The following is a 25383-nucleotide window of genomic DNA, read 5'->3' on the forward strand; positions in this document are numbered from 1 at the left end:
GTAGCACTCCGTTAGACTTTGACTGCCCAGTATTAAACCTCACTAAAAGGTTCAGTCACTCTCGGTGAGCTCAGCTATCACTTCATTGATTCAATGAGCTGACTTTGGGCACCAATTATGCCGATGCGTAATTGCATTTGTTCCTTATGCATCCATTAGCACTCTCGGTCTACACAGATTCTAAAAAAAAAGGACTTAAAGGGACAGTAACGTGAAAAATCACCTTTTTGGGGCTTTTAGCCAGGTTAAAATGCTAATTCCTCACCAAAAACATCACCGAAGTGGTGTTCGCCCCTCTAGGTCATTCTGCTCTCCAAGCACCAGCCCCTCCCAACCCGAGAAAACGAGCAGGTATTCACTCTATGACGTCATCACCCCCGCAACGCAACTGAACAAATGGTGTAGTGGTTAGCGCGCTCACCATGTAAGCAGAAGGTCTCAGATTTGCTTCTCCCGTAGGTTTTTTTTTTCTTCTTTCTCTCCTCCACTATCATTTCTTGCGGCAAAAGAGCCATTTTGTTTCAAATGTTAATTGAAGAATTGAACATCCATCTAATTTCCACATTTAAAAAAGACGCAGTTGTACTGCAAGGCCGGCCGGTCTTGCGTGGCCATTTAGAGGAGTGCTCAAACGCAGCACTCCAGAGTGTTGTGGGCGGTTTTACTGAACCGGGCGTTTTAATTCGGCATTACAGCCGGAAGAATAGCCAGCAAAATACCTAATATTTCATCAAAAATGACATCGCCATGGTGTCAAAGGTAAGATATGCCGATAGTCAACTGTGGAAGGGCTTAAAATACCACAATACATACCCTTTAATTCCTACACTGATGGATATTAAGAAGTTGATGGCAAAGTGCTACTGCATTTTGCAGCAACATGCCCAACTATGTGCCGCCATCTCAATTGGCCTCCATCTGTCCCTTGGCTTCTGCCACTCTCGCTCGTTCTTGGATGGAGGCCATAACAGATCGAGAAGCATCAGGAAGTTTCTGAGAACATGTAAGAAGTGAAAGGGTCAATTAGTTGATGCACTGATTGTTCAGAATTTTGTTGAGTGGGTGGAATTGATGAAGGGATTCTGGCACTGTGAGCTAGTTTGGTGAAGCCAGGTTCACACGGCAAGATTTTAAAATTGTCGGCCGATTTCCAATCTTTGACAGACACCACACGTGAAGAGAAAAAATCACGGGAGTTCCAGTTTTGAACGTACCGTGCGTGGTGTGTGGCCACACTGCACAATCAACACACCCCACACGAGCCGAGTTCATTCAAGAATGTGACGGGAAGTCTCGCAAAACCTCTCGAGATTAAACGCGGCTTCCGAGTCGTCAACATGAGTCGATCCTGGTTTTCAGCCGAAAAAGCGGCATAAAAAGAAAAGGTGTTGTTTAAAGGAGTGTAAATGGGCACTGGCGAGACATCGCTTGCCTTCGGCTCGGTGCTGGCGGCGGGTTGGCGTCCCACCCGGAGACCACGTTTATTTGTGGAGAATGTGTGTGCATGTATAAAAAAATAATAATAATAATACAGTCAAACTTTGGTTTTCGAACATAATCCATTCCAGAAGGCTGTTCCAAAACCGAATTGTTCGAAATCCGAAACAATTTTTCCCATTATAATTAATGTAAATAGTTTTAATCCGTTCCAAGTCTAAAAAAAACTTTTTCTAAGTTTTTTTTTTTTTTTTTTTACTATTTTACACCATAAACTGCACTGTATACGTTTACCATAAATAGAAAAGGGTAGAAATAGACACTGTTTTATTTTAATAGAAGATATCCTATCTAAAATGATGGAAGAAAAAAAATGCACTTACAGTATTTCTTCAATCTTCATACATATGTTCATTGTTTTCAGCTTTTGGTTTAAGTTGTTTGTGTCTGTATGTGTGTGTGTGTGTGTGTGTGTGGGGGGGGGGGGGGGGGGGGGGGGTTGGTTGTGTGTGTGTGTGTGTGTGAGTGTGTGGTTTCCTAAAAAAGATAGAAGAAAATAGGCCAATAAGTAAATGTATAAACGTAAATATTTAATAGTGAATGAGAGTTAAAACTATTGAAAAAAAATGTTTGTTTGTTTTATCCAGTCTGTAATTATATTGAGATTTTCACCTATTGTGGATGATAATCTGGGGTAATTATGAACCTTGAAACAACTGATACACGGCACAACATGTCCAAACACAGCATACAACAATACTCCAAAAAATATTATCTAACATGAAAGTGTCCATACATCAGAAACGTTCATAATATGAAAGTTTTGAAGTATTAGTGACAATAGTGGTTTTCTTACAAAATGTGATATTTTTGTTTTGTTTTGGTCTTTCTACTGAATTCTCGCATGCTCTCACTGCAGTCGGCCTCACTCCCTGATCGCTGTAATCCGGCCTCCCCTGCCGCCGGTTTGCCTTTCAGCTCGAACATAATCCTCTGCTGCTGCTATGGAACCCCGCTGCGATATTAATTCTACACGCTGATGCACTTTGGGTAGCACTCACTTTTTCGTGCAGTCATGTTGTTTTAACGCCGACATACTTGATGCAAAGCACAAGAATGAAGCGAGAACGCTTCTGTTAGTTACATCACATGCGGTTTTCGCTTTTATTAGCCTGGCACAAGCGCGAGAGAGCGCTCTGCGGGTAACACATAGCTCGCGGTCGCTCTCTGACGCAGGAGTATGCCATTAGAGCCCACCTTTTCCACCATAAAGCTGTTAAGGTATAAGGGGTGTGATGTCACACACTTGTGGCATGGCAGCACGATCTCAATAAGAAAAGTTGGAGAGAGGTCGATGCTTGTGGAAGATGGGAAGTTGTAATCATGCTTCTTGTATTTGGAATTGGTGCTAAAATATGACTTTTACAGGTCAATCATATTATAGCCAATTTCCGCACCTGCTTTAGTTATATAAAGTTTTGTCAGAACGGTATTGGAATATGTGACGAGGTATGATCATAATAAACATAGTACTCATAATCAATGTATTGTACTTTATCAAAAACACACAGCAGTAATTTGTAGCTCTTTCTGATATGTGGAACCTTGCCACCAGGGGCCAGTGTCATAAAGCCATTTATAATAAACAAAGAAGACTTTCACAACTAATAAGGGACTCAGTACGCTGTAGTAATATTAGTGGGGGTTTGCAGTATATGCTAACTCGACAATAGCCAGATGGATATTTCATATCCATCTGGTACCTCTCCACAGTAATTTGGTCGGAAAAGGGGGAACATTCTGTACAATAATTCGAGCTGATTGGACGATGCGTCATTCTACGTTTTGTTTTAACCAATCACGGCCATGGGTGAAAATTTCGTGTTCATTGCTGAAGGGGGGAAAAGCACGAACATCTTACGAGCTAGAAATGCATGAAGCACCCCTCGCTGTTCAACATTCAACAAGGACGGTGAGTAAATCTACGAGAACAGAATTAATTGCAGCGTCCATTCGTCCATCTTAGGTTTGTTCGTTAGTTCCGGCGTCGGCACTGGCTTCCTGGTTTCGTCACAGTTGCATATCCCGCCCCCAAACACAATGTCACTCTGTGATTGGCCCAAACCACCAGTGGTTCGGGAGCGGCGGTTATCAGCGGGAGCGGTACAAGATGTATTCTCTGGAGTTTGTGAACTCACAAATACCGCGAGAATTCATCTTGCGAGAGCAAGGTTAAGTATATGCCTGAGGATTGTAATATTGTCGTGTTGCTGCAACGCCCGTGTTCAAATATCCGGGTATTATATAAATAACATATATTTCTCAACCCTGGTCCTCGGGGCACACAATGCAGACTGTTTTCCATGTCTCCCTATTTCCAACACAAGTGATTCAAATGACAGCTCATTAGCAAGCTCTTGAGAAGCCTGGTAATGATTCTCACCTGCGTTGGAATCGGGAGACATGGAAAACAGGCTGGATAGCCCCGAGGACCAGGATTGAGAAACAATGGCTTAAAGGGTTCTGACGACCGCACATTGATGCTTGTTTCATTAGCACTAGCTATGGCGCTTTGTGTGTTAGCATTAAGATAGTACTAGTAGTGTTTCATAAGTTACTGTATGTGGTTTGATTAAACACATAAAGTGAAATTCTCAGATTATGTCTAAGTTACACTGATATGGCAAAAAAAAATGGCTTGAAGCAAGCATTCAGCTTTGTTTTTGAAGACTTGTCACGATCTGCTGCTTGTTATGAAGTTCTCTGCGCAGCATTTTGCACCCGAATCAAAATATTTTGCTTACAAATCAAGACGATAATCGGTGGACCAGAGCTTTTTTATAGAAAAGTTAAAAAACAAACCAGGTTACTCGTAAGTTGATGTAACGTTGTATCCGGATAATAAACACAGAGTCAATCTTCTCAAATCCTCAAGCCTTTGTTCATCGTCGCGTTGTGTTCAATTTGGTTGTGGTACACAAGATCGATTTTGGGTTGTCTTGGAACTTTGAACTGCTACTGTCAGACTTGCACAAGAGGACATAAATGAAAGTTTTGATGTCAGGAAGTATGTTTTCAGTAACAGGCAGTGCATATTGGAATAAGCTTTGCAGAGATATTGGTAACTCTTCCTCACTGGTATTTTTTCAAAGCAGTCTAGCTTAATCGTCCTTTGATTGGGGGTGGTCCAGACGTGGCGTCTCGGAGTTCTGCGTGCAAGATCGTAGGCTCCACATCTGGGCCTTGTCTTTTCTCTCAAACAGATATCATGGCTGACCTGCAGCTGAACTGCACATCAGCTGATTGGGTAAACATTGCGGCGCTCTGGCTTAGGAGCACCTGTGGTTAGAGTTCGGAGCGCGGCTATTGGAGCTCAAATTCAACAAGCATGAAGAGCTCATTTTTTCCATTTTTATTTGTTATCAAACTATCTGATCTGTACTAATGTTCTACTCTTCAACGGCCTTTCCAGTCAAGTGTACCTCATTTATTGCGATATCTAAGCTGAAACGGGCTTTCAGACTCCCAAAGTGTCAAATTAATGACTGATTTCATCCTAAAACAAAAAAACGGAATTTTCAGATCTGCAAAAAAAAAAGTATATGGTTTAACAGCGATATGACTTGATGTCTGATTCTGAAATGTATGTCAAACCCAAATGCCTCCACCTCTACCGCGTCCGACCGCCTTTTAATGATCCCTCTGCCACACAGGGCTCATTAGGTCTGCGTTGGCAGTGCCCGACTCTTGTTGCTGGCATCCTCAGCCTGGCACAATGGGCCCACGGGAGGCGACCAACAGGGGAGAGGAGGTTCCAACCCAAAGTGTGTCCCAATGTGCACACAATGAGGCTCAGGGACGGGGGACGGATTGCTTAATTGGAGGAAAAGGTGGCTTTATCTACGTCGGCCTCCCTGGTGTGTCCAATTAGCCCCTTTTTAAATCATCCCACCATGCTTGACCACCTGCAATTGAACACACCTTTTGTCTAAATTCAGCTGGGATAGGCTCCAGCTCACCCGTGACCGTAATGAGGACAAGAACTATCGAAACTGGATGGATGGATGGATGGATGGATGGATGGAATAAAGGTCTTCCCCTCAATAAGGTACATTATCAATGGTTAGTCTGTTCCCAATAGATGGATTCCGGTTTAGGCACTGGAATTTGTGCCTATACATTTGAGGTGTCAAATGTGCCGCAGGGCACATTTTAGTGGGCTGTTATGACTGTGAAAATAATACAAAATCACATCTTCATATTACGGTGGATCCCTACTATTTGATTTCATTTTTTCATTTATGTATTCCATTCTTTAAATTCTTTATTTATTAGGGATTGGGACCGGGCTGGCCTTCAGATTGTGAAAATCGGCAAATAATTGACAGATATATCGGTGTCAAGCCTGTACATCTGTTATCTTTGTGCCAATACGACAACGCTGACACCATATCACTAGCCTGACCTTACTGTATACCTTCCAAGTAGAAGCCATGTCAGACTTTCAGACTTGGGCTGGGTTCAAAATATTGATACAAGTCTTCCCTCGCTATAACGCGGTTCACTTTTCGCGGTCTCGCTGTATCGCGGATTTTTTTTCAAGTGCAATTTTGCACTTTTTTTTTTTTTACAGTAATATACCCATTTTATAAAATTTATGAAGGTTTGAACATTGTCAAAGTTTGAACAAGAGAGAAATGTGAGAACATGTAAATGCCTCAATGAGAAAAGTGTATAAATTGTGCGGTCGGGGATTTTAGAGCCTTAAAACATTTATAAGAGTTGTAAAACATAAAGCTAACTACTTCGCGGATTTCATTTATTGCGGGTATTTTTTGGAACCTAACCCCAGCGGAAACACTGGGGGAACACTGTATATCGATATCGTATCGATACTCCTTCATATCCCAATATCGAGACATAAAACCATGTATCGATATATCAATATCCCCTCCGCCCCCGAAGCCAGCTGGGATAGGCTCCTGCACCCCCGCGACCCTTGTGTGGAAAAGCGGTTAAGAAAATGGATGGATGGATGGATGGATGGATGGATGTCACAACAATGTTAATTTCGTGTCAGTTTTTTGGTCACTTTATTTACACAGCCTGTACTGTGTTTGTAATTGATTTAAATTATTAGTTGTTTTTATAAGGCCATGTTAAATAAAACAGATTATTAGTGTAACTGCAATGGATTAAATTCTTAATGTAAATATTCATATTTTTACTAATGCATTAAATTTGAGTAAGAAGTTTCTACTATTTGCAGCATTGCTAATTTTGACAGTCTAAAACAGCTACTGTGTGAATTTCTCAACTGAATCGAAAATTGTTGTGAATCGTGAATCGAATTGAATCGGGCCCTTGTGAATCGAATCGATTCTGGAAATCTGAATCGATACCCAGCCCTATTTCAGACTACGGATGAGAACTTTTATGAGGCTACAAATTATGCTCTGCAAAATGGATTAACTCCACTGACAATGGAGTGTTTGCTGGATGTTTTGCAAGAAGCATTGATGTGATAAAGCATCACTTCAGTTGTCACTGTTTGAATTAATAATTTGTAATATTATTGAGAAGCTGTGTTGGATTTCTTTGTTCTCATGTTCTTTTATACTTAACACACATAGGCTACATCATATGACATCCTACGTATACTGTTTAAACTGTATCAACTGTCTCCTCATTCTTCTCTTCTTTCTTATTTTTCTTTCAGCTACCATATGCCCACTTCTTCATAGTGCCCCCTAGTGATGACATACTAGGAGACACCACATAACTGAAATGCCTTGTGTTACAGGATAGATTTAAGTGAAAACTGTGAAAATAATTGCAGATCATTGTGCTAAAAAAAATGTTATTTGAGTAAAAATATTTAACACACAGTCGCAAGATATAATGGCAACTGGTACTTGGTGTCACAGTCACAGTACTATGTTTGTATTGTACTTGGTCTGAAACAAGTTGTGCATCTATTGTAGGACATGGAGAGAGCGAAAGTTTCAATTTTGCCACTGATGTTCTGCCAAAATGAAGGAGCAAACCCATTTAGCAAAACGCTTGATTTGCTTTGTTGGACCACAAAAATGGGCTGCATGTGATGTGGTCCCCAGGGCCTTGAGTTTGACATCTGTGTCCTACGTAGTATTGATCTCAATGGCTTCAAATGTTTATTTAGTTTTTTTTTTTTTTGTATTGTATGGGTGGAGACTGCAGGACCCGGTGAAGTGCGCCTGTGAGGGGAGACTCTGGGGGAGTCCTACCCGGCTCGCAGGCGCGCCGCCGGAGAGTCTCGGAAAATAGGTCAGTGCCCCTGTTGGAACCCCTCGCGCGCATTCTTGCGCCGTTGCGACGTGGACACACATGACATGACAGCAATGACAACACACGAGATGCATAGGGAGGGAAAGCGACTCGGTCAGGCTTCTTACCTTCCAAGCGTGTCCAAACTTGGCGATTAGCAAAGTCCTGCGTGGTAGTCAGAGCCGAACCGGGCGACTCCTCGTTAATGTGTCCCCCTTCTTTCAATAAAAGGCAAATAAACAGCTAGGTGTTGGCTTTCTTATTATTAGGTGTCTGGAAAGGCGGTCTCATCCCACACCATTCTCGCGTTGTTTTCCTGCCAAGCGCATGGAGCAAGAATCAAGAAAGACAGTCCAAGTTGACAGCTCTTCGTTTAGTTGGCCACCGTCACCATGCCCCCCGCAAGACCGAGTGTCAACACCCAAAATGTGCGGGGAAGCAAAAGCAAGCCCAAAAGGTGGTCTCCTGGTGGTCGTCGAAGCGCATCGCTCAATGGCAACGCTGGTCAAGGCGAGAGAGAGAAAAGAGAGACCGAGCGAGGGCTGGTGGTTGTCGAAAATGGTGGCAGGGCGGCTTGTGCTGCTTCTTCTATGTCTTTGGATTCGTCTTCGCGGGGTTGAACAATGTGCCCGAGTGCGGAGGCTCGTCTCCCCCGCCACCGTCTGCCCGCCAGCAGCACAGCCAGCCCCGTCAGGAGGAGCAGCCCAGACCAGCCGAGTCCAAAGCTGCCAGCTCACAGCATGCTTTTACAGGCTCCGCCTCCCTCGACTCGGGCGCGTGCGCGCGCCAGCGAGCGAGCGTGCGTGCGGCCGTGTATAAGCCGTTATTTTGCTATATTGGTAGGCTAAATTTGCAGAGAAAAACTGAGAATCAACCACCAGACCATCCCAAAAAGCTTCGCTGGGCTCACGTCACCTCACAAAAACGTATTGGCAAAGATGGTTTAACTGACAAAACTAACAAAATGAATAACAAGTAACAAAACTGAAAACAATCATCACATATTGTATAATTGACTAAAAAAAAAAAAAAAACACCATCTATTTCGAGCAGAACATTAGGTAAATGACCACTCAATATTTTTTTAACAACTTTATTTTTCAACTTTTTTCAACAAAAAAATAATGTCACCTTGTTTCGGGTAATATTTCAGTTACCTACATCATTAATAGAGATTTTATTTTTGATTTGATTTTGTGGTGCTCCGGCTCCCTCTGGTGGTATGTGAAAGAATCACTGCCTATACAGTTAGTTGTATTTAACTTTTTAGTAGGTTGCAACATTGTGTTTTAAGAACTGCTAACTTTCAACCATTTATTTATGTACAATTTTTATTGAACTTTTAGGAACCATGCATTTGAATCGAATCCTGGTTCAAGTGCAGGTTTCCCCCCCTGCAATTTAAGCACAGTGTTAAAAACTGCATATTGCAGGGGCTTAAATATACTTTTAGGAATAAAACGTCCCCTTTGTTGTAGATGAACACTCGAAGGAATATAGTTTTGTTAGTCTTAAATCTGGATTATTATTATTATTATTTTTTTAATCTGGAAAATCATCACTTTTATTTCAGAAATAAAACTTTTTTCAGGAAAATAAAGTTTGTTTGTTTGTTTGTTTGGTTGGTTTTGTTTGTTTGTTTATTTTAGCTTGACAGTCTTTCAAGGAAAAAATACAAAACATTTCTTTGTAAACATAATAAACTATAAAAACAAAAAAGAAGACATTTCCTCCCTCAAAACTCTGGAAAATACCAATTTATTTGTATTCAACCATATTCTCCAAAATCTTTTCTCTGGAAATATCAGACATTTTATCTCAACAGCATATAGTAAGATTCCGACTGTCTGCTTTGGAGAAATACTTTATCAGGAAATACTGTTTTATTTGGCTTTTTTTTTTTTCCTGAGGATTTTTTTTTCTTATTTTATTTGGAGTTTTGTGACTCTGATGTTTTTCTCTGGAAAAAACAAAAACAAAAACATATACAACTTCTAGTATTTAAAGTTGGTAGTTGGTATGGTACACCAAAATAAATGTTAAAATTAAAATGTCAAAAAAAATATTATTATTATTATTATTATTATTATTATTATTATTATTATTATTATTATTATTAATTGAATGTGCAGCACAATGCCTTAATACTCATTTGTTTCACTTGGGTGCCAGTGCATTTGCATAATTGAATATCATTTGTTATCTAGCATGAAAATCGTGATTGATTTGACATATTTGGACTTCGTGGCAGCTATTGGACATAAAACTTTAAACCTCTGCTGCAAAATTTGAGTTTGCCCACTGTCGTCGTCAGTGACTCAAATAGTCCTTTGTTTACATGCAGTCCCTGATCTCTGCGGAAGGAGGCTTTCTTTCTCTCTTTCGGTAGTGCAGCGTGACTCCGACCAGCTGTTTCCCGCCTTGAAAGCGATCAGCTGCGCACACACACACGCAAAAGGGGAGGGGCTGAGGAAGAGCGAGGTAGAGAGCCACACACAACGAGGGAACCCCATCAGCTGGAAGTCGAGTAACATTACAACTACATTTCCCAACGCACGAATTCCTCTTTTTTTTCTCTCCTTTGGATCGGATTAAAAACGCCTAAATTTATAATTTTTATTCTTAATCAGTCGATATTGCCTTTTATTTGCTTTTTATTATTATTGTTGTTATTTTTAGGGGGAGAAAGGTAACAGGGAAGAGGTGGGGGGGGGGATCAAAACTGGAGTACCGCGAGCATGGAGTATTTCATGGTGCCCGCTCAGAAGGTGCCCTCTTTGCAACACTTCAGGAAAACGGAGAAAGAAGTCATCGGGGGGTTGTGTAGGTGTGTATCCTGTTATGTTATTGTCTATTTATAATCACAACACGCAGACGCGTGCGCGAGGATGAGGCAACATGCTTCTGTTATTGTGCGCGCACGACCCATCTGCGAGAACCAATTGACGTGGAAATGACTCCCCAGAAAGCGTGTGGGTCGTCTGGCGGATGTCTATGCGCGTTTCGGGCTGATATTCGCCCCATTCGAGTGCAAAATGTGACAATTTAGTGGCTAACAAACACAAACCACGTGGTTGCCCAGCAGCACGCCACGCTGCTGCTCACTCGCTCCGTTTATCCTCAAATTACTCCCTCACCGACGTCGTAAAGGTGGCCGCGTTCGGTGAGGTGTAGCCCGACCGTGAGAGGTCGTTTTGAGCAGGGGTGTTGGGGGTTGTTTGGTTGGCTAAGTTGTAGTGGGGAAGCGCGGCCATGCTGCTTCTTGCGCTGGTGGTCGATGGATACTCGAACCGTAACCAACAAGGGGGGTCTGAAGTCTCTCTCTCTCTTTTTTTGTTTTTTGTTTGTGACGTCGTCTTTGTTACGATTAAAAATCGTCATTTTTCGGCGGTGGGGGAGTTTCTAGGAAAACAGCGGCGGGACTTAGCAATCGCCCCCACTGCGTCGTGTTCACAGCCTGCCATGCTGCCTGCCGCATTGTTGTAATGGCGGGGGACGCGGAAAAAGTCTGCCCGGAGCACGCTATAGGGGGCGGGGGAGCTCGAAAGACTACCTTGGCGGATGTTTAAAATTTCAATCCCTTTTAACGAAAGTACCCTCCAACAAACGCTTGACAGAACTGACACATTTTAGCGCCGAAATGGGAATTAATGGTGTTTATTAATAAGGGGGTGTGTTTGTGTATACGTCCGCAAGCCTGCTTGACGAGGGAGGCGGAGGGATCTGGTGTTGGTGACTCGGTCCTCGAGCGGGGTATCTTGGGAAACGTAGTCCTTCTTGCGTTGTTAAAAATATAAATAAATAAATAAAATAAAATCTTGAATTCAACGTCGTCGATCTTTTTCTTGTCTTTTTTTCCCTCCCAAACAAAATATTTATTTTAAAGCTTGCACCATTTTTCTTCACTGGGGATAAAATAGTCATCACGTTCATCACTAGTTGACTAGATGTTCGTTGTTAGTTTTTGCAGAAGAGACCACGTGACAGGACCAGATGTCTCGTAGTTTCAAAACATACTGTAGTACACAGTTGCCGCGTTATTAGGTATACGTGCGCAATTTAAAACATCATCAAAAGGACAAAATTTGACTTTGATGTTTACATTAGACTTATATAAATGTAGATTTTAGAGATGTGGTAGACACTTTCATTATTTGTATTTATATTTGTATTTATAGCTTGAACATGAATGTAAATATGAGACACATTTCATTTTCGTAAAAAATGCATGTTTTGACATGTTAGAACACACAATAAAATGTGCATGATTGTTGTGGCTTTGAGTGTTTGTAGAATCTTTAGATCCTGAATTTGCTTCAGTAGTAATTTCATCTGAACATAGAGCAAACGTGAAACATTTTCCTCCTATGTTGTCCAAAACTTAAGTATAATAACAGTAAAAAAACAACAACAACAACAAAAAACGGTATCCTGAGAACCTGTTATCAATTAAAATACCTCACATTTGAATGTATTTTTAAATACTGGAACCCTTGATCCACTTGACCGTCTCACTGGGCTTTGGATGCTTGTGTTGGACGTGCCACTGCCATTCTGACTCGTGTCGTGTGTGCATACAATTGTTCCTGGTGTTTGGGCTGAGGCGGCTGAGGCATTGCAGATAAGCGCTTGGCCGGGATTCTGAAATACAGAGATTGTTACAGAGGATATTATAGCAAGGCTTTATTTGGATTTTTTTTTTTCCTCTTGAACAGAATAACAGCATATGGTCAGTGTTCACATGTTCCTGTTTGGGAAAAAGTCTTGATTTAGTATCAAATGTTGCATCATATTTATTGACTATTGAACATACTATATAGCTACATTCTGATGATTTTTCCTTGTACCCTCTCTCCATCTTCAGCCTTGCCAACATTCCTCTGACCTCAGAAACGGCGCGTGACCAGGAGAGGCGAATCCGGCGCGAGATCGCCAACAGCAACGAGCGGCGGCGCATGCAGAGCATCAACGCAGGCTTCCAGTCGCTGAAGTCACTCATCCCACACAGCGATGGCGAAAAGCTCAGCAAGGTGACTGGATGGCTTTAAAATGGTCCAGTTTTCTATTTGCTGGACTTTATTTCCAATGTTCCTCTCCCAGGCCGCCATCTTGCAGCAGACAGCGGAGTACATTTTCACATTGGAGCAGGAAAAGACACGACTACTGCAGCAGAACAGTCAACTCAAGCGAATCATACAGGTAAAATGTTGCAGAACTCTCAAACTTTTGGTAGGTTTGGGCATTATTAAGTATTTCACGATTTGATTTTGGTTCTTTACATTACAATGGAATTCAATTTCGATCCTTCAGGTTGGGATTCGATTCGGTATCGGTTTAGTAAGAAGTAAAAATACACAAATAGGAGCATGTTTTGCCGTGTTTTTTTTTTTTTTGGGGGGGGGGGTGTACATAATTGTGCTTATGGCATACAGAAATAATAATAAAGAACTAGGGATGCACGATAATGCTATTTTCAACCGATACCGATAAACCAATAATTTAGAACGTGCCGATGTCGATAAACGATAAGTAAGCCGATAATTGTTTGAAAAATTTACTTGAATACAAATATACTCTCGATTCCTACAATAAGTCTAACATGTATAAATACATTGAAACATTGTGTAAACTTTCGGCAATGTTTCAATGTATGTAAAGCACCATGAAGCTGAATTTTATTGATATGAGCCACAACAAATGGACCAGCGTGGCATGTCTATTATTATTGCCCGATTTCTTTATGATCTAGTTTATCTGTATGAAATCAAATTGGTCGCTAATTGCCGATAATTTTCGGCCAATTTCTCTGTTATCTGGTTTATCTTTATGACACCAGATTGACAATTGCCGATAATTATTGGCAAATTTTCTATAATCTGGTTTATCTGTTTGACGTCAAATTGTTTGATAATTGCCGATAATTTTCAGCAAATTACTTTATCAGGTTTATCTGTATGATGCCAAATTGGTTGATAATTGCCGATAATTTTTGGCAAATTTCTTTATTATCTGCTTTATCTGTGTGACATCAAATTGGTCGATAATTGCCGATAATTACTGGCAAATTTATTTATCTGTTTTATCTGCATGATGTAAAATTGGTTGATAATTGTCGATAATTATCGGCAAATTTCTTTATTATCTGGTTTATCTGTATGACACCAAATTGGTTGATAATTACTGATAATTATTGGCGGATTTCTCTATTATCTGGTTTATCTGTTTGAAGTCAAATAGGTCGATAATTGCCGATAATTATCGGCCACCGATATTATCGTGCATCCCTATAAAGAACATTAGAAGAAGTATTGTGCATGTAAACTTAAATACTTCCTTGAAAATTGTAATAAAAATAATAATTTGAACAATAATAAAATAACTTATTTATACACATTGAGTACAGAAGTAAAAAACACAAAGCCATTGGAAAAAGTGCATTTAAACTGAATATTTCTTTCCTCTTAATGATGTGAAAAGTGCTATTACGAAGGAGCCAGTCACTTTTGAAATCCAACCGTCACATGGAAGGGGAACGCTCTCTGGTGACTTCAACCACTCCAAAGCATTGTTCCAAACAGAGAAGCGCGAGTTTACACCGACTCATATTACTGCAGCTTACCGAGCAGTTGTGGCCGCCTTCCTTCTTACAGTTATACCCGTATGACAATATTACACTGCCCCCTGGTGGCCAAGACACACATGCCCCCACAAAGTTGGACTCACGGTCTCCAACTGGAAAACTCCCGCTGTAAAGTTTTCACATCTTGGCTGCTGACCGTGTTTCTTGGCAGGAGTTGAGCGGCTCCTCCCCGAAGAGGAGGCGTGTGGAGGAGAAGGACGAAGGCATCGGCTCGCCGGACATCCTGGAGGAGGAGAAGACGGAGGACCTGCGGCGGGAGATGATTGAACTGAGGCAGCAGCTGGAGAAGGAGCGCTCTGTCAGGATGATGCTGGAAGATCAGGTGACACGCACACACACTTCCACTCTGTCTGTCATTCTTTGTTGAATTTACTTTTTTACCCACACTTTTTCTGTATATATTCTGGATTACTCTCATGCCCATTCACATACTCAATTCACTCTCTCTCATTCACTCACCCATTCTCTCACACATCACGTTTACTCAGGTTAGTCACTCAGATCGCGCTTTCACTCACACTGTCGTATTCAGTCTCATTCTTTGTCTAATCGTTGCTCTCACGCTTTCTTACTGTATCTCTCTCTCACTGTTGTTTATCACTGTGTGTGTTTACCAGATGCGCGCACTGGACGCAGAGTTGTATCCGGAGAAACTGAAGGCTCTGAGCCAGCAGAACCTTGTGTGTGTGCAGCAACACAAGCAGCTGGAGAGGGACCTTACACCTGCTCACAGTCCACAGGTGCACACACACACATTCACACACTCGAGGTCCATGGCAACAGATGTAGCCCAAAAAAACGCGGCGCTCTTGATTTGTCCATTAACAGACACAGTTTGTGTAATTTTCAGTGTGCGCTCTAACATGGGCAAGGCAGTAGAATTAATTCACAAAGATAGGATTCTACCCTTAATGTTCCTGTTCCTTAATGTGCTAGGACTAATCGGAATTCAAAATTTAAAGCTCAGACGTGCAGAAAATTTTCAATTTCAAATTGTTACTGCCATGTATGGCCAAAAAATGAAAGTGCACGCTCCCTTCTTCACATACACATTGTGTGCGTGGGTTCACATCTGCAGACAGAGAGGGTGGGAAATTCAAACCTGAATCCAATCTGAAAACTATTGGCCAGAGGCTTGCAGGAGTATCGCTAAAGTGTTAGTTTGCTAATTAGAATATGTTTCAGTCATAATTGGTCAAATGAAAAGGCTATTGTCAAGATATTTTTGCACAAATTGCTCCATAGAGCAGCTTTAATCATGATTTTGATTTTGGCTTTTGACAATCTTAAAAGGTTGCAAACATTTAATACAATTCACATTACCATAGTTAATTTGCTTTGTAATACATATACATAATTTCAAGGAAGTTATGAACCGTAGTTAAAATCAGGTTTTAATGGCAAATTTGAGGCTTTGTGGGTGTAGTTGCTTTACTTACCGCTAGGACTACCGGAAATGACGTTTTAGTAGACACGCGCCATCAAACACATACTGTACACAGTGCACAGTCCACTCTTTCTTGGATGCTACACATTCAATCAATGGCGACCAAACTTTTGGAATCCGAGGAGGAAGATGATTTCGAGACAGAAGGGACGACAGAATACAGCGTTGTCCAGCCTGATGTGTTTGAGCCGATTAGGACGTCGGAGTCTCTCAATGACGATGACGAAGATGTGGAAAGTGTCGCGGAGGAAGCCACAATACGAGCAGAGCGGATCAGAAATATAGACCGGTATGTTTGTGCACTTCTGCATCTGTATGTATTTGCTCAAGCAACCTCAACTTTCTGTAGCACTAAAGCGTGAAAGACGTCAACAGCCACGTTATGCTAATGGGAATCATAGTAATGCGGCGGCCATTCATGAAAACTTAACGCAGCGATAACCTTGAGCTGCATTTTCCATTCATAAAAATGTTATCGATTGCACAGTACGAAACAACAGTAGCACTAAATCCTCAAAATGATCAGCACAAAGCTTAAGTGCTTGGTTGGCGAGCATAACTCACCACGCTTTCTTCCTTGACGATTGACTTTTCGTATCCGCTGGTCACGTAGTTTTTTTTTCCCCCTTTGGAAAGCTGAAGAAGCTCTTGTCACTCCCCTTGACCATTAGTGCAACCAAATGCGACACGATAAACCGTCGTTGAACTGGAAAACAACTCAACACAAGCGTACACAACCGAACGCTGCTGTGGTGACTTTGTGGTCTGTGACGTCACGGCTCCGGAAACATCCGAAGACGCCAGGACGCGACATTCAAATCGTCGAGGACGCCTTCTGACTTGTATTTAGTGGTTAAACTGCTTTACAGCAAAAATATAACCACTTTGTAATGAAAATTATGCTTTGTAAAGGTGTTCTAAAGGTTTCAAGATTAACATGGAAATGTTTGAAATTTCACCTTTAATATAGCAAATTTTCCACAGAGTGGGAATAATATGTGCTTTTGAGTATTGTTTTTACCCGTTTGTATGTTTTTCTACAGCGTAAGTGTGTGAATTTTCATTATTTGAATTGATGCTAATTTCGCATTAGCCTGTCAATTGGGTTTTACGTTGACTTCAGCATTAGCACTGTCGATGTTTTTGAAACAAATTGTCATTAAATATACAATGTGTGTAATTCTTCAACTCCAATTGGGGTGACATTCAACAGCTTAAAGCTCACTCAGGGAGGGCAGAATCACATCACAACATGCAAAAGCAAAATGGTGCATTCAGGGTACTTTCACGGTGCTGAGAATTTGTAAATACACGTCACTGTTTAGCACATTAATCACTTCCATTTTCGATTCATCTTATCTCATTTTACTTTCTTACTACTTTATTTTCAAGTTATATTTAGTTGTCAAGCATTTAAGGAATTTGTATTGTTGTACCAACACATTTCCACGTGCTGTTGCAGGAAATATGACAACTGAGCTCCCAGGTTAGCCCAGTCCCAAGACTTGTGAAAATAAAAATAGAACAACAAAATAAGATAAAATAAATATGAGGAGACGACATAAGTGAGATGCTTATTCGTGGTAAGGTGTTGATGCAGCAGAATGGAACTGCAAGAGGCTTGAATTTCATATATTTACAAGCTTAATACAGTCACTTACAAAAATAGTGTTCAAGAATAATGTGTTCAACGTGCAGGGATGAATAGGCATGAGACTATGATGGTCGCTTGGAGTAGTTGAGTTTTGGTTGTTGAATAAATACATTGTTTTCTTTTAATTACTGAATAATCATGTGCATTCATTTTGAATTCACTATCGACAATTAATATATTATAAACGTTAAGTTAATTATTATATTTTCCACAATCATCCAGCCCTATTGTCTTCCCCCTTATTCAATTTTAATTATGTATTAATTTACACAACATTGTGGAGCGATCAGATGCCAGAGTCGGCAGTTTGTGGACATGCTTCCGTATGAGTTGCTCTTTTATTTCATTATACTAGTTTATTTAACATAGTTACTAAGCAAAGCTTGCAGCTGATGTTGAGTATATAGTTTAGCAAATGCTAATTTACAACCCCCGTCCCTGATTGACCTTTTGCAAATAATTCACAATCTTAAAAAAAAAACACATAAAATCCGTTATAATAATGAAATGCAATTACACGTTGATCACTCATTCACTCCCCCGTTCGTTCACTACATTCATTGTAAAGCGTCTTTGAGTGTATAGAAAAGCACTATATAAATCCTATGCATTATTATTATATAGTAGGAAGTCGTCAACTGCATCATAACTTGTATATGTTGACGTGGCCTCCTCTCTGCCAGGTGTCCGCCGCAGCCACCCCTCCCGCGCCCACACACCACGCAACAGTCATCGTCCCCGCGCCCGTCCCCCCGCCGTCGCAGTCCCATCATGTCACCGTGGTAACCATGGGCCCGGCGTCCGTCATCAACACCGCCTCCACGTCCCGGCAGAATCTGGACACCATCGTCCAGGTAAAACCGGCATTGCAGAGTGGAGCTTCCTCAATCTTCTGAAAAATAGGCCTTCAAATCCGAATGAGGTCATTCACGGATATTGTTAAAAGGAGCAAGCTTATTGTGAAAAAATAAGGGAAAGAAAATACAGAGTAAACACTCATCGTGAAAGGAAATAGTCAAGTAAATGACAGAATATTAAACAAGTATGGTTATGCAATGTAGAAAATGGCTGGATGGATCACAGTTGGGCCTTGATTTACAAGCTTAATTCGTTCTGTGGCCACGCACACATTTACAGTGTACCGTACTCCATCTGGTGTTTTGGCCATCAGGGGTCAGTATAATACGGGCATACAGCCGTAAATGAAGAAGAGTTACACAAACAAGTAAGCTGCAGCTGCTGATTATTTTGCAGAGGATAAAGAATATATTCCTGTGAGGATTGTAATATTGACTGTCTATCATGTTGCTGCACTAGTTTTGTTCAAATGTCATTTGCTTGAAGAGTTGGAACTAGCACATCATCAATGTGAGTGTTTTTAACCCGTCTGTGGCCTTTTGCAGGATGTGTTAGCATTAAGCTAACAGGCTTACATAAGTTATATGCTTTGATTAAATATGTGTCATTTTCTTTTTTCTTTGTGTTATGTTAAGATTTAAATGGATTCTTGACTCATTGAGCCATTTTCAACAGTAGGAAGATAATATTTGTCTAAAATTACAATGACTTCATTATTTTTCATGAACAATTAATACCTTTAAAAACTAACTTTGCCACTTGCTGCCGACTGAAGATGACATCACCCGTGCTCAAGAAACAAGTCACGACCAATCATGGCTCAGTTTGCTGACTAAACCCAGAAAACAGGTTCACCATGATTGGTCGTTACCCATTTCCTCAGCACAGGTGATTTTCTCTTCAATTGACAGCAAGTGGAAAAATGTGGTTTTAAAGGTATTAGTTGCACATGAAAAAAATTTAATTTACCAAATTCATTCCAGACAACATGTTCACTTTTTACTGCTGTAAATGTCTCAATGAGTCAAGTATCCCTTTAAACTGGGAATGGCAATTAACCATGAACAAGTAGCTTATAGTCATTAAATTGAAATTTAGCAATCGCAACTAGGGATGTAACGATACCAGCAATGTCGTGATATCGTGATATTAAAACTGCCACAATATCGTCGTCATGCTCACGATATTCAAAAGCTACACAAGGGGATTGTAATATGCTTGTAAAGTGAGTCAATATGTGGAGGAATTCAATGTGGGCTTGCATTAGTGAGTAAGTGACTCAATATTAAATGTTATCAGAGATTGGAGGTAGTTTATATGTATTGTTATGTACGAAAGCACAATATTGTGTGTGTTTTTTTTTAGTATGAGCTATTTTTTTTTTTTTTTTTTTACAATATTGTGACTTTTTTAAATATCGCCAACCTCCCCACAATATCGTGATAATTATCGTATCGTGAGCTTCATATTGTGATAATATTATAATGTGATATTTGGATATCGTAACATCCCTACTCTTGTCAAGTAAAAGTCAGTCAAGGTAGCACTTGATTATTGGGTGATGGCAGCCATTCACTGTAGTTGGACACTAGAGTGCGCTATGGCAACACTCCTCACCCCGTGTCTTTTTTTTTTTTTTTTTTCCCTTCCCACAGGCCATCCAGCACATCGAGGGCACCCAAGGGAAAGGCGGCGGGTGCGAGGAAGAGCAGCGGCGGGCGGTCATCGTCAGCTCGGGGCGCGTCCTCTCCGACAGCGACGAGCCGGACGACTGCTCGCTGCCATAAGTTCCTGTCACACACGCACACTTCCACACACTCGCATACATCCCAAAACACAAAGGAAGTGGACTTTCAACTAGGCTGCTAGACACATGGAAGCACTCTTTTTCGACACACTTATCTACAGTACAGTATAGTTCCGTGATAGGCCGTTTAGCCATGCTTATATACTACAACAACACCCCTTGCTTATTTCTGGTTAACTTACAGAAAGGTTATTAGAGCAGCTACTTGACTTGACTTGACTGACTGATCTTATGAATACTCGGTTGTTCCAGCTACGCATCTTTTTGTTTTCCGTTCCACCCACCACTGAAACAAAATTCGCCATCATCCTCGAGACTAGGGCACGACTGATGTGGATTTTTATTTAGGCTGATGCCCATTTCAGTATTTGTTAGAATACAATTTAGATAAAATGTAAAAATAAAACGGCACGATGGCGAGTGGTTAGCACGTCCGCCTCCCAGTTCTGAGGACTCCGGTTCGAGTCCAGGCTCCGGCCTTCCTGGGTGGAGTTTGCATGTTCTCCCCGTCCCCGCGTGGGTCTTCTCTGGACACTCCGGTCTCCTCCCACATTCCAAAGACATGCATGGCAGGTTAATTGGGCGCTCCAAATTGTCCCTAGGTGTGCTTGTGAGTGTGGATGGTTGTTCGTCTCTGTGTGCCCTGAGATTGGCTGGCAACCAGTCCAGGGTGTCCCCCGCCTACTGCCCAGAGCCAGCTGAGATAGGTGCCAGCACCCCCCGCGACCCTTGTGAGGAATAAGCGGCCAAGAAAATGGATGGATGGATGGATGGATGGATGGATGGTAAAAATAAAATAAATATATTGAATAGAGTATGTTAATTTTTTTGGGTCCCCTAACGCTAGTTACTAAAGATATGAATTACACGCAGAACATTTGACTGTTTCACAAAATGAGCCCATTGTTGCCAATTTTGGAAGCACCAATATCGGCTTATTATATCAGCAGGCCGATGAATCGGTCGGGCCCTACTCAAGACATCACTGCCACCTTTTGCGGAGGCTTCTAGAAGTGATTGTATCTGAGAGGAGAGAGTCCACTTAATTGTTTGTCTTTATGTTTTCATGTTGTCATTCTTACTGGGCTGGCTTCCCGGTACACCGCAACTCCACATTACCCTTTTCCATATTCACATTTGTTACCGCCAGAGCCTGATAAAACAACCCCTTTTCTTGACATGTGAGGGAAAATAGTTTTGGTTTTTTTTTCTCCTGAATGCGCTTGTGGCCCACTCTGGAAGTCTAGCGGCAGGCACAACCGAATTACAATCGTGTATGTTCCAATCAATTTTGTCTTTGCAATAGAGTAGGGGTCACCAACACCAAAACAGTGAGCTACATCAAACCTTTTTTTGTTATCATTGTTTAAATCATTTTTTATTATGGATTTAAAAATATAACTAATGTACAATAGAAGCTATTTTTCAGTACAGGAAGTATGACTAAAAATAAATAAATCTAGTTAATCCAATTCAGACAGCCAAAAATACATTTTATAGAGTAACTATAGCTTTGAATACAAAAACAATACTTCTCATTATCAAATCTTTTTACATTATTATTATTATTATTATCCATCAATTCATTATTTGAACCGCTTATTATTATAATTAAGTGTAGGCCTCAGTTTAAAAAAAAAAAGTTGGTGACCCCTCTGATTTAGAGCATTTATTCCTGCTTGCCATGGAATTCTAAAAATTTCAATGAAAAGCCATCAGACATAAATGCTCATAAGTCTCGATTGTTGTGATTTAAAGGTGCATTGTAGAGTTTAAAATGTTAATAATGAAGCTTTTTCTACATCATGCGTGCTCCACCAATGCCAGATGAAAGCGCTGACTTTTTTTTTTTTACTCTGACTGCGCCCATCAGCTTGTATCTTCCCTATTCGGGTGAAACGCGCAACATTTTCTTGGAGTGGGCACTGGTGGAGGGTGACCTCATGCTTATCCCCGTGGACAGTTAGTGTTACCGTACGATACAACTGGGATAGAAACTGGGGGGAAAAAAAAGAGAGAGAGAGAGAGACCGGGTTCGAGTACAGCCCAAACTCCAGCTCAAACTTCAAGAAAACTGAATAAACAATGAGTTTATTTGAACGCACATACTCTTAGTTACGCTAATGTTATGCTTTAGGCCGGAGGTGGCAGTCGCAAGTAAAAAAGTGAACAGGAAAATACCAATGTTGAAAGGACACTTGGGTAACTGCAGCGGAACTTCCGAATTTGAACCAGTTTCGACTTCAGCTTTATATTTGGCTTTTTTGTTTCTTTTTTCAAGGAGGTATCAGACAGTTATGGCATAAGAGTAGAGCAATCATAATTACTATAGAGACCAAAAATGGCCCCTATGTAATCAATTAGTCAATTACTTGTAAATACATATTTTTGTTAAAGTCACAATATTATTGACGGCCATTGAAATGCATTGGGATTTAAAAAAATAAAATAAAATACTACCTAACCCCAAAAAATTGTTTTTTTTTAAAAAAAGAAAAAGAAAAAAAAGTGATAAACCTGAAGTATGTCTTTTGGAGGGCTTTGCGCCATCTTGTGGCATCCTGGAGCGATACACAAAGCTCACGAAAACGCAACAAGAGCTGCAATTAGAGCTTAGAATTTGTCAGTGAATACATGAAGATAGTTTCCACAGAAAAACAATTAGTCGAGGGTTCACTGCACTTTATCCCAATGGGTCAACGGCTCATGTCAGACAGCGACACAAAATTGAGTTTCCGCTGCAGTAGCAGACATCACCAATGTGAACAGAAGGCCAGTTTGCATTTCCAATAAAGCCTTCCCAATTATTAACAGTGTAGCTAAATTAAATTTTTTATTTTGTGCACTATGTTCTATTTCCCCACTCAAAAAAAACATTCCATGTGAATTGAACACACATCATTCCTGTGTGATTTTGAAACCTTTTTTTTTTTTGTTCTGAATGAGGTGTACAATCACCATCACCCCCTGTACAGATGGCGCTTTTATCCTGCTGGACAGATAAATACATCTATTCATTGTTGACGTCACAACCCTTTAATAGAAATAAGAGACATTTGGGAAAATTGTAATCATTTTTTTTCCAGGATGTATCACCCTTAAAAAATGGTTGTTGATGATATGCTCTTTTTCTTATGTTTTATTAGCACTTATGCGTATGATACTGGAGCCTAACTCTTCATATACAGCCCATCACGTTTTACTAGCTCTCATATGCTGTCTTTTCTTTATTAAAAAAAATAAAATAAAATAAAAAATCTGTCCTTTCGCCATCGTTTGTTGTCATCGAGAAGCTATTTTGTTTTTGTAAGAAACATTTTGGCGGATAATAGAGGCTTGTGCCTTTGTAAAGACAGAATAATAAAGTTTGTACTTTGTTTTTGTTTTTATGTGTGTGCGTTGCTGCATTATTTAAATACATAATTTTTAGGGATAGGTGAGTGCTGATACCGGCGCATGTCGCCTCCCAGTTCTGAGGACTCCGGTTCGAGTCCAGGCTCCGGCCATTCCTAGGTGGAGTTTGCATGTTCTCCCCGTGCCTGCGTGGGTCTTCTCCGGGTACTCTGGTCTCCTCCCACATTCCAAAGACATGCATGGCAGGTTAATTGGGCGCTCCGGATTGTCCCGAGGTGTGCTTGTGAGTGTGGATGGTTGTTCGTCTCTGAGTGCCCTGTGATTGGCTGACAACCAGTCCAGTGTACCCCGCCTGCTGCCCAGAGCCAGCTGAGATAGGTGCCAGCACCCCCCGCGACCCTTGTGAGGAATAAGCGGTCAAGAAGATGGATGGATGGATGGATGGATGGATGGAGTGCTGATACCCGACCTTTACAGGAAATACCAGTATCGGTCGCCCTCTTGGGGCCGTTTTATGATCAGGACCTATAAATTGGAAGAATAGAAAATTGACATTCATTTCATGCCATTTTAAGGAAAAGTGCTACATTGGGATATAAAGGTATTTCTTTAAAATTATCTGTCATTGTTGTTTTGTTTTTGTTTTTTGTTTTTGGGGGGGGGGGGGGGGGGTAAATTATGTATCAAAAGTATGCTATTAGTATCAGAACTTAGTATTAATGACTAGGCAAGTTGAGTACATCCCTAATAATTTTATATCACGGCTTAAAAATGTATTTGAATTCATGCACTATGTTGTTAAAGTTACAATTTCTGTGTGTTATGTATTCATAAATTAAAACACTTTTCTCATAAATTACATAATTTCTAATAAATCTTTTAATATCCATTTTTTGAAGTACACTCGAACTCAATAACTTTAAATGTTTTTCTTGTAAATGTAAATATTTTGCTGTGAAACTAAAGTAATGTCATGCTGGTCATATTACAATTAAAATAAAAGCTTAAAGGGATCGTTTGGCTTTTTTAACATGAATCTCAATTTGATCCTCACCTCACGTGTGTGCGATCAGCACTGACTTACCCCCGACAGCGTTCGGTGACACCAGTTCTGGTCTGGCGTTGGACGAGAGGAAAATAGTCCAGCAAGCTGGCTGGGGTCTCGGAAATAAAGCGTTTTTCTTCTAAAAACTATTTGTTTTCAAAAGCGTGATACATTTCCATCACAATACTCTTTTCTGAATAAAGTCAGACACCACCGCCAGCCACTACTTTTCTGTTCGTTCGTATCACTGCGCGGCGCCCTGGAGAGCGCTAACCGACGCACTGCAGCCAGCTAGCTGATACTTCCGCCTGAAGTTGTTTGCCTTTTCGGCCGACCCAAAAGCCGAACGATCCCTTTAATTATTATAAATTACAATTACAATGTAGCCGCGAGGGGGCGCAAGGCAGTGTCTTCTTGTGCCCGGATAAATACAGAGGCTTGTGTCAGGAAGGGCATCTGACGTAAAACTTTGGCCAAACCCAACATGCGAATCAAATATATGACTTCCATACCGGATCGGTCGTGGCCCGGTGTTATATTGGTGCGTAATGAAAACACAAGGACAACCGCTTTCTCTCGTCCCTCTCTTTACTTCTCCTCTCTCCTCTCGTTCACCAACACCACTCCTTCTTCCCCCTTACATTCCACTCTACCACCCCTAGCGGATGGAGGCTGCAAGCATACAGTATTATGAACACAACATCTTCCTCTCTTCCAATAAAGCTAACTACTTCCTCAACCATTTTCAATACTGTATATCAGAGTAACATCTAGTGTCAGCATAACATAGAAAACCAACAGCACGCATCATAGCAACAGTAACAGTGTGTACATT

At 40.9% G+C, this 25383-nt stretch overlaps 2 protein-coding genes across 3 annotated transcripts in view; one reads left to right on the plus strand and one right to left on the minus strand.

Moving 5' to 3' along the window:
* glis2b (GLIS family zinc finger 2b) overlaps window positions 1–8475 on the minus strand; it is a 37840-nt gene extending 29365 nt beyond the window's left edge. Inside the window, exon 1 of the mRNA XM_077528709.1 lies at window positions 7872–8475. The gene's annotated coding sequence lies outside the window, so the exon portion shown is untranslated. The remainder of the gene's footprint in view (window positions 1–7871) is intronic.
* A 1991-nt stretch (window positions 8476–10466) lies between these two features.
* tfap4 (transcription factor AP-4 (activating enhancer binding protein 4)) lies at window positions 10467–22628 on the plus strand. 2 transcript variants are annotated; one of them, XM_077528793.1, is made up of 7 exons: window positions 10467–10570; window positions 12608–12773; window positions 12844–12942; window positions 14535–14705; window positions 15001–15123; window positions 18168–18338; window positions 19998–22628. In XM_077528793.1, the coding sequence occupies exons 1-7, from the start codon at window positions 10482–10484 to the stop codon at window positions 20127–20129; spliced, it is 951 nt and encodes a 316-aa protein (XP_077384919.1). In that variant the 5' UTR covers window positions 10467–10481; the 3' UTR covers window positions 20130–22628. The 2 variants fall into 2 exon arrangements, with proteins under 2 accessions (XP_077384919.1, XP_077384930.1); XM_077528804.1 differs by lacking the exon at window positions 10467–10570 and adding an exon at window positions 10908–12472.
* Window positions 22629–25383: the final 2755 nt, after the last annotated feature.

The sequence above is a fragment of the Festucalex cinctus genome, chromosome 1, assembly GCF_051991245.1.
Source record: "Festucalex cinctus isolate MCC-2025b chromosome 1, RoL_Fcin_1.0, whole genome shotgun sequence".
In the NCBI taxonomy this organism is placed as follows: Eukaryota; Metazoa; Chordata; class Actinopteri; order Syngnathiformes; family Syngnathidae; genus Festucalex; species Festucalex cinctus.

Excerpts from the sequence above, each read along its gene's own strand:
- tfap4 (XM_077528793.1), top strand. The coding sequence starts at position 10,482 with ATGGAGTATTTCATGGTGCCCGCTCAGAAGGTGCCCTCTTTGCAACAC. Across the intron at positions 10,571-12,607 it reads GTCATCGGGGGGTTGTGTAG|CCTTGCCAACATTCCTCTGA; the intron begins GTGTGTATCCTG and ends CTCCATCTTCAG. Across the intron at positions 12,774-12,843 it reads ATGGCGAAAAGCTCAGCAAG|GCCGCCATCTTGCAGCAGAC; the intron begins GTGACTGGATGG and ends TTCCTCTCCCAG.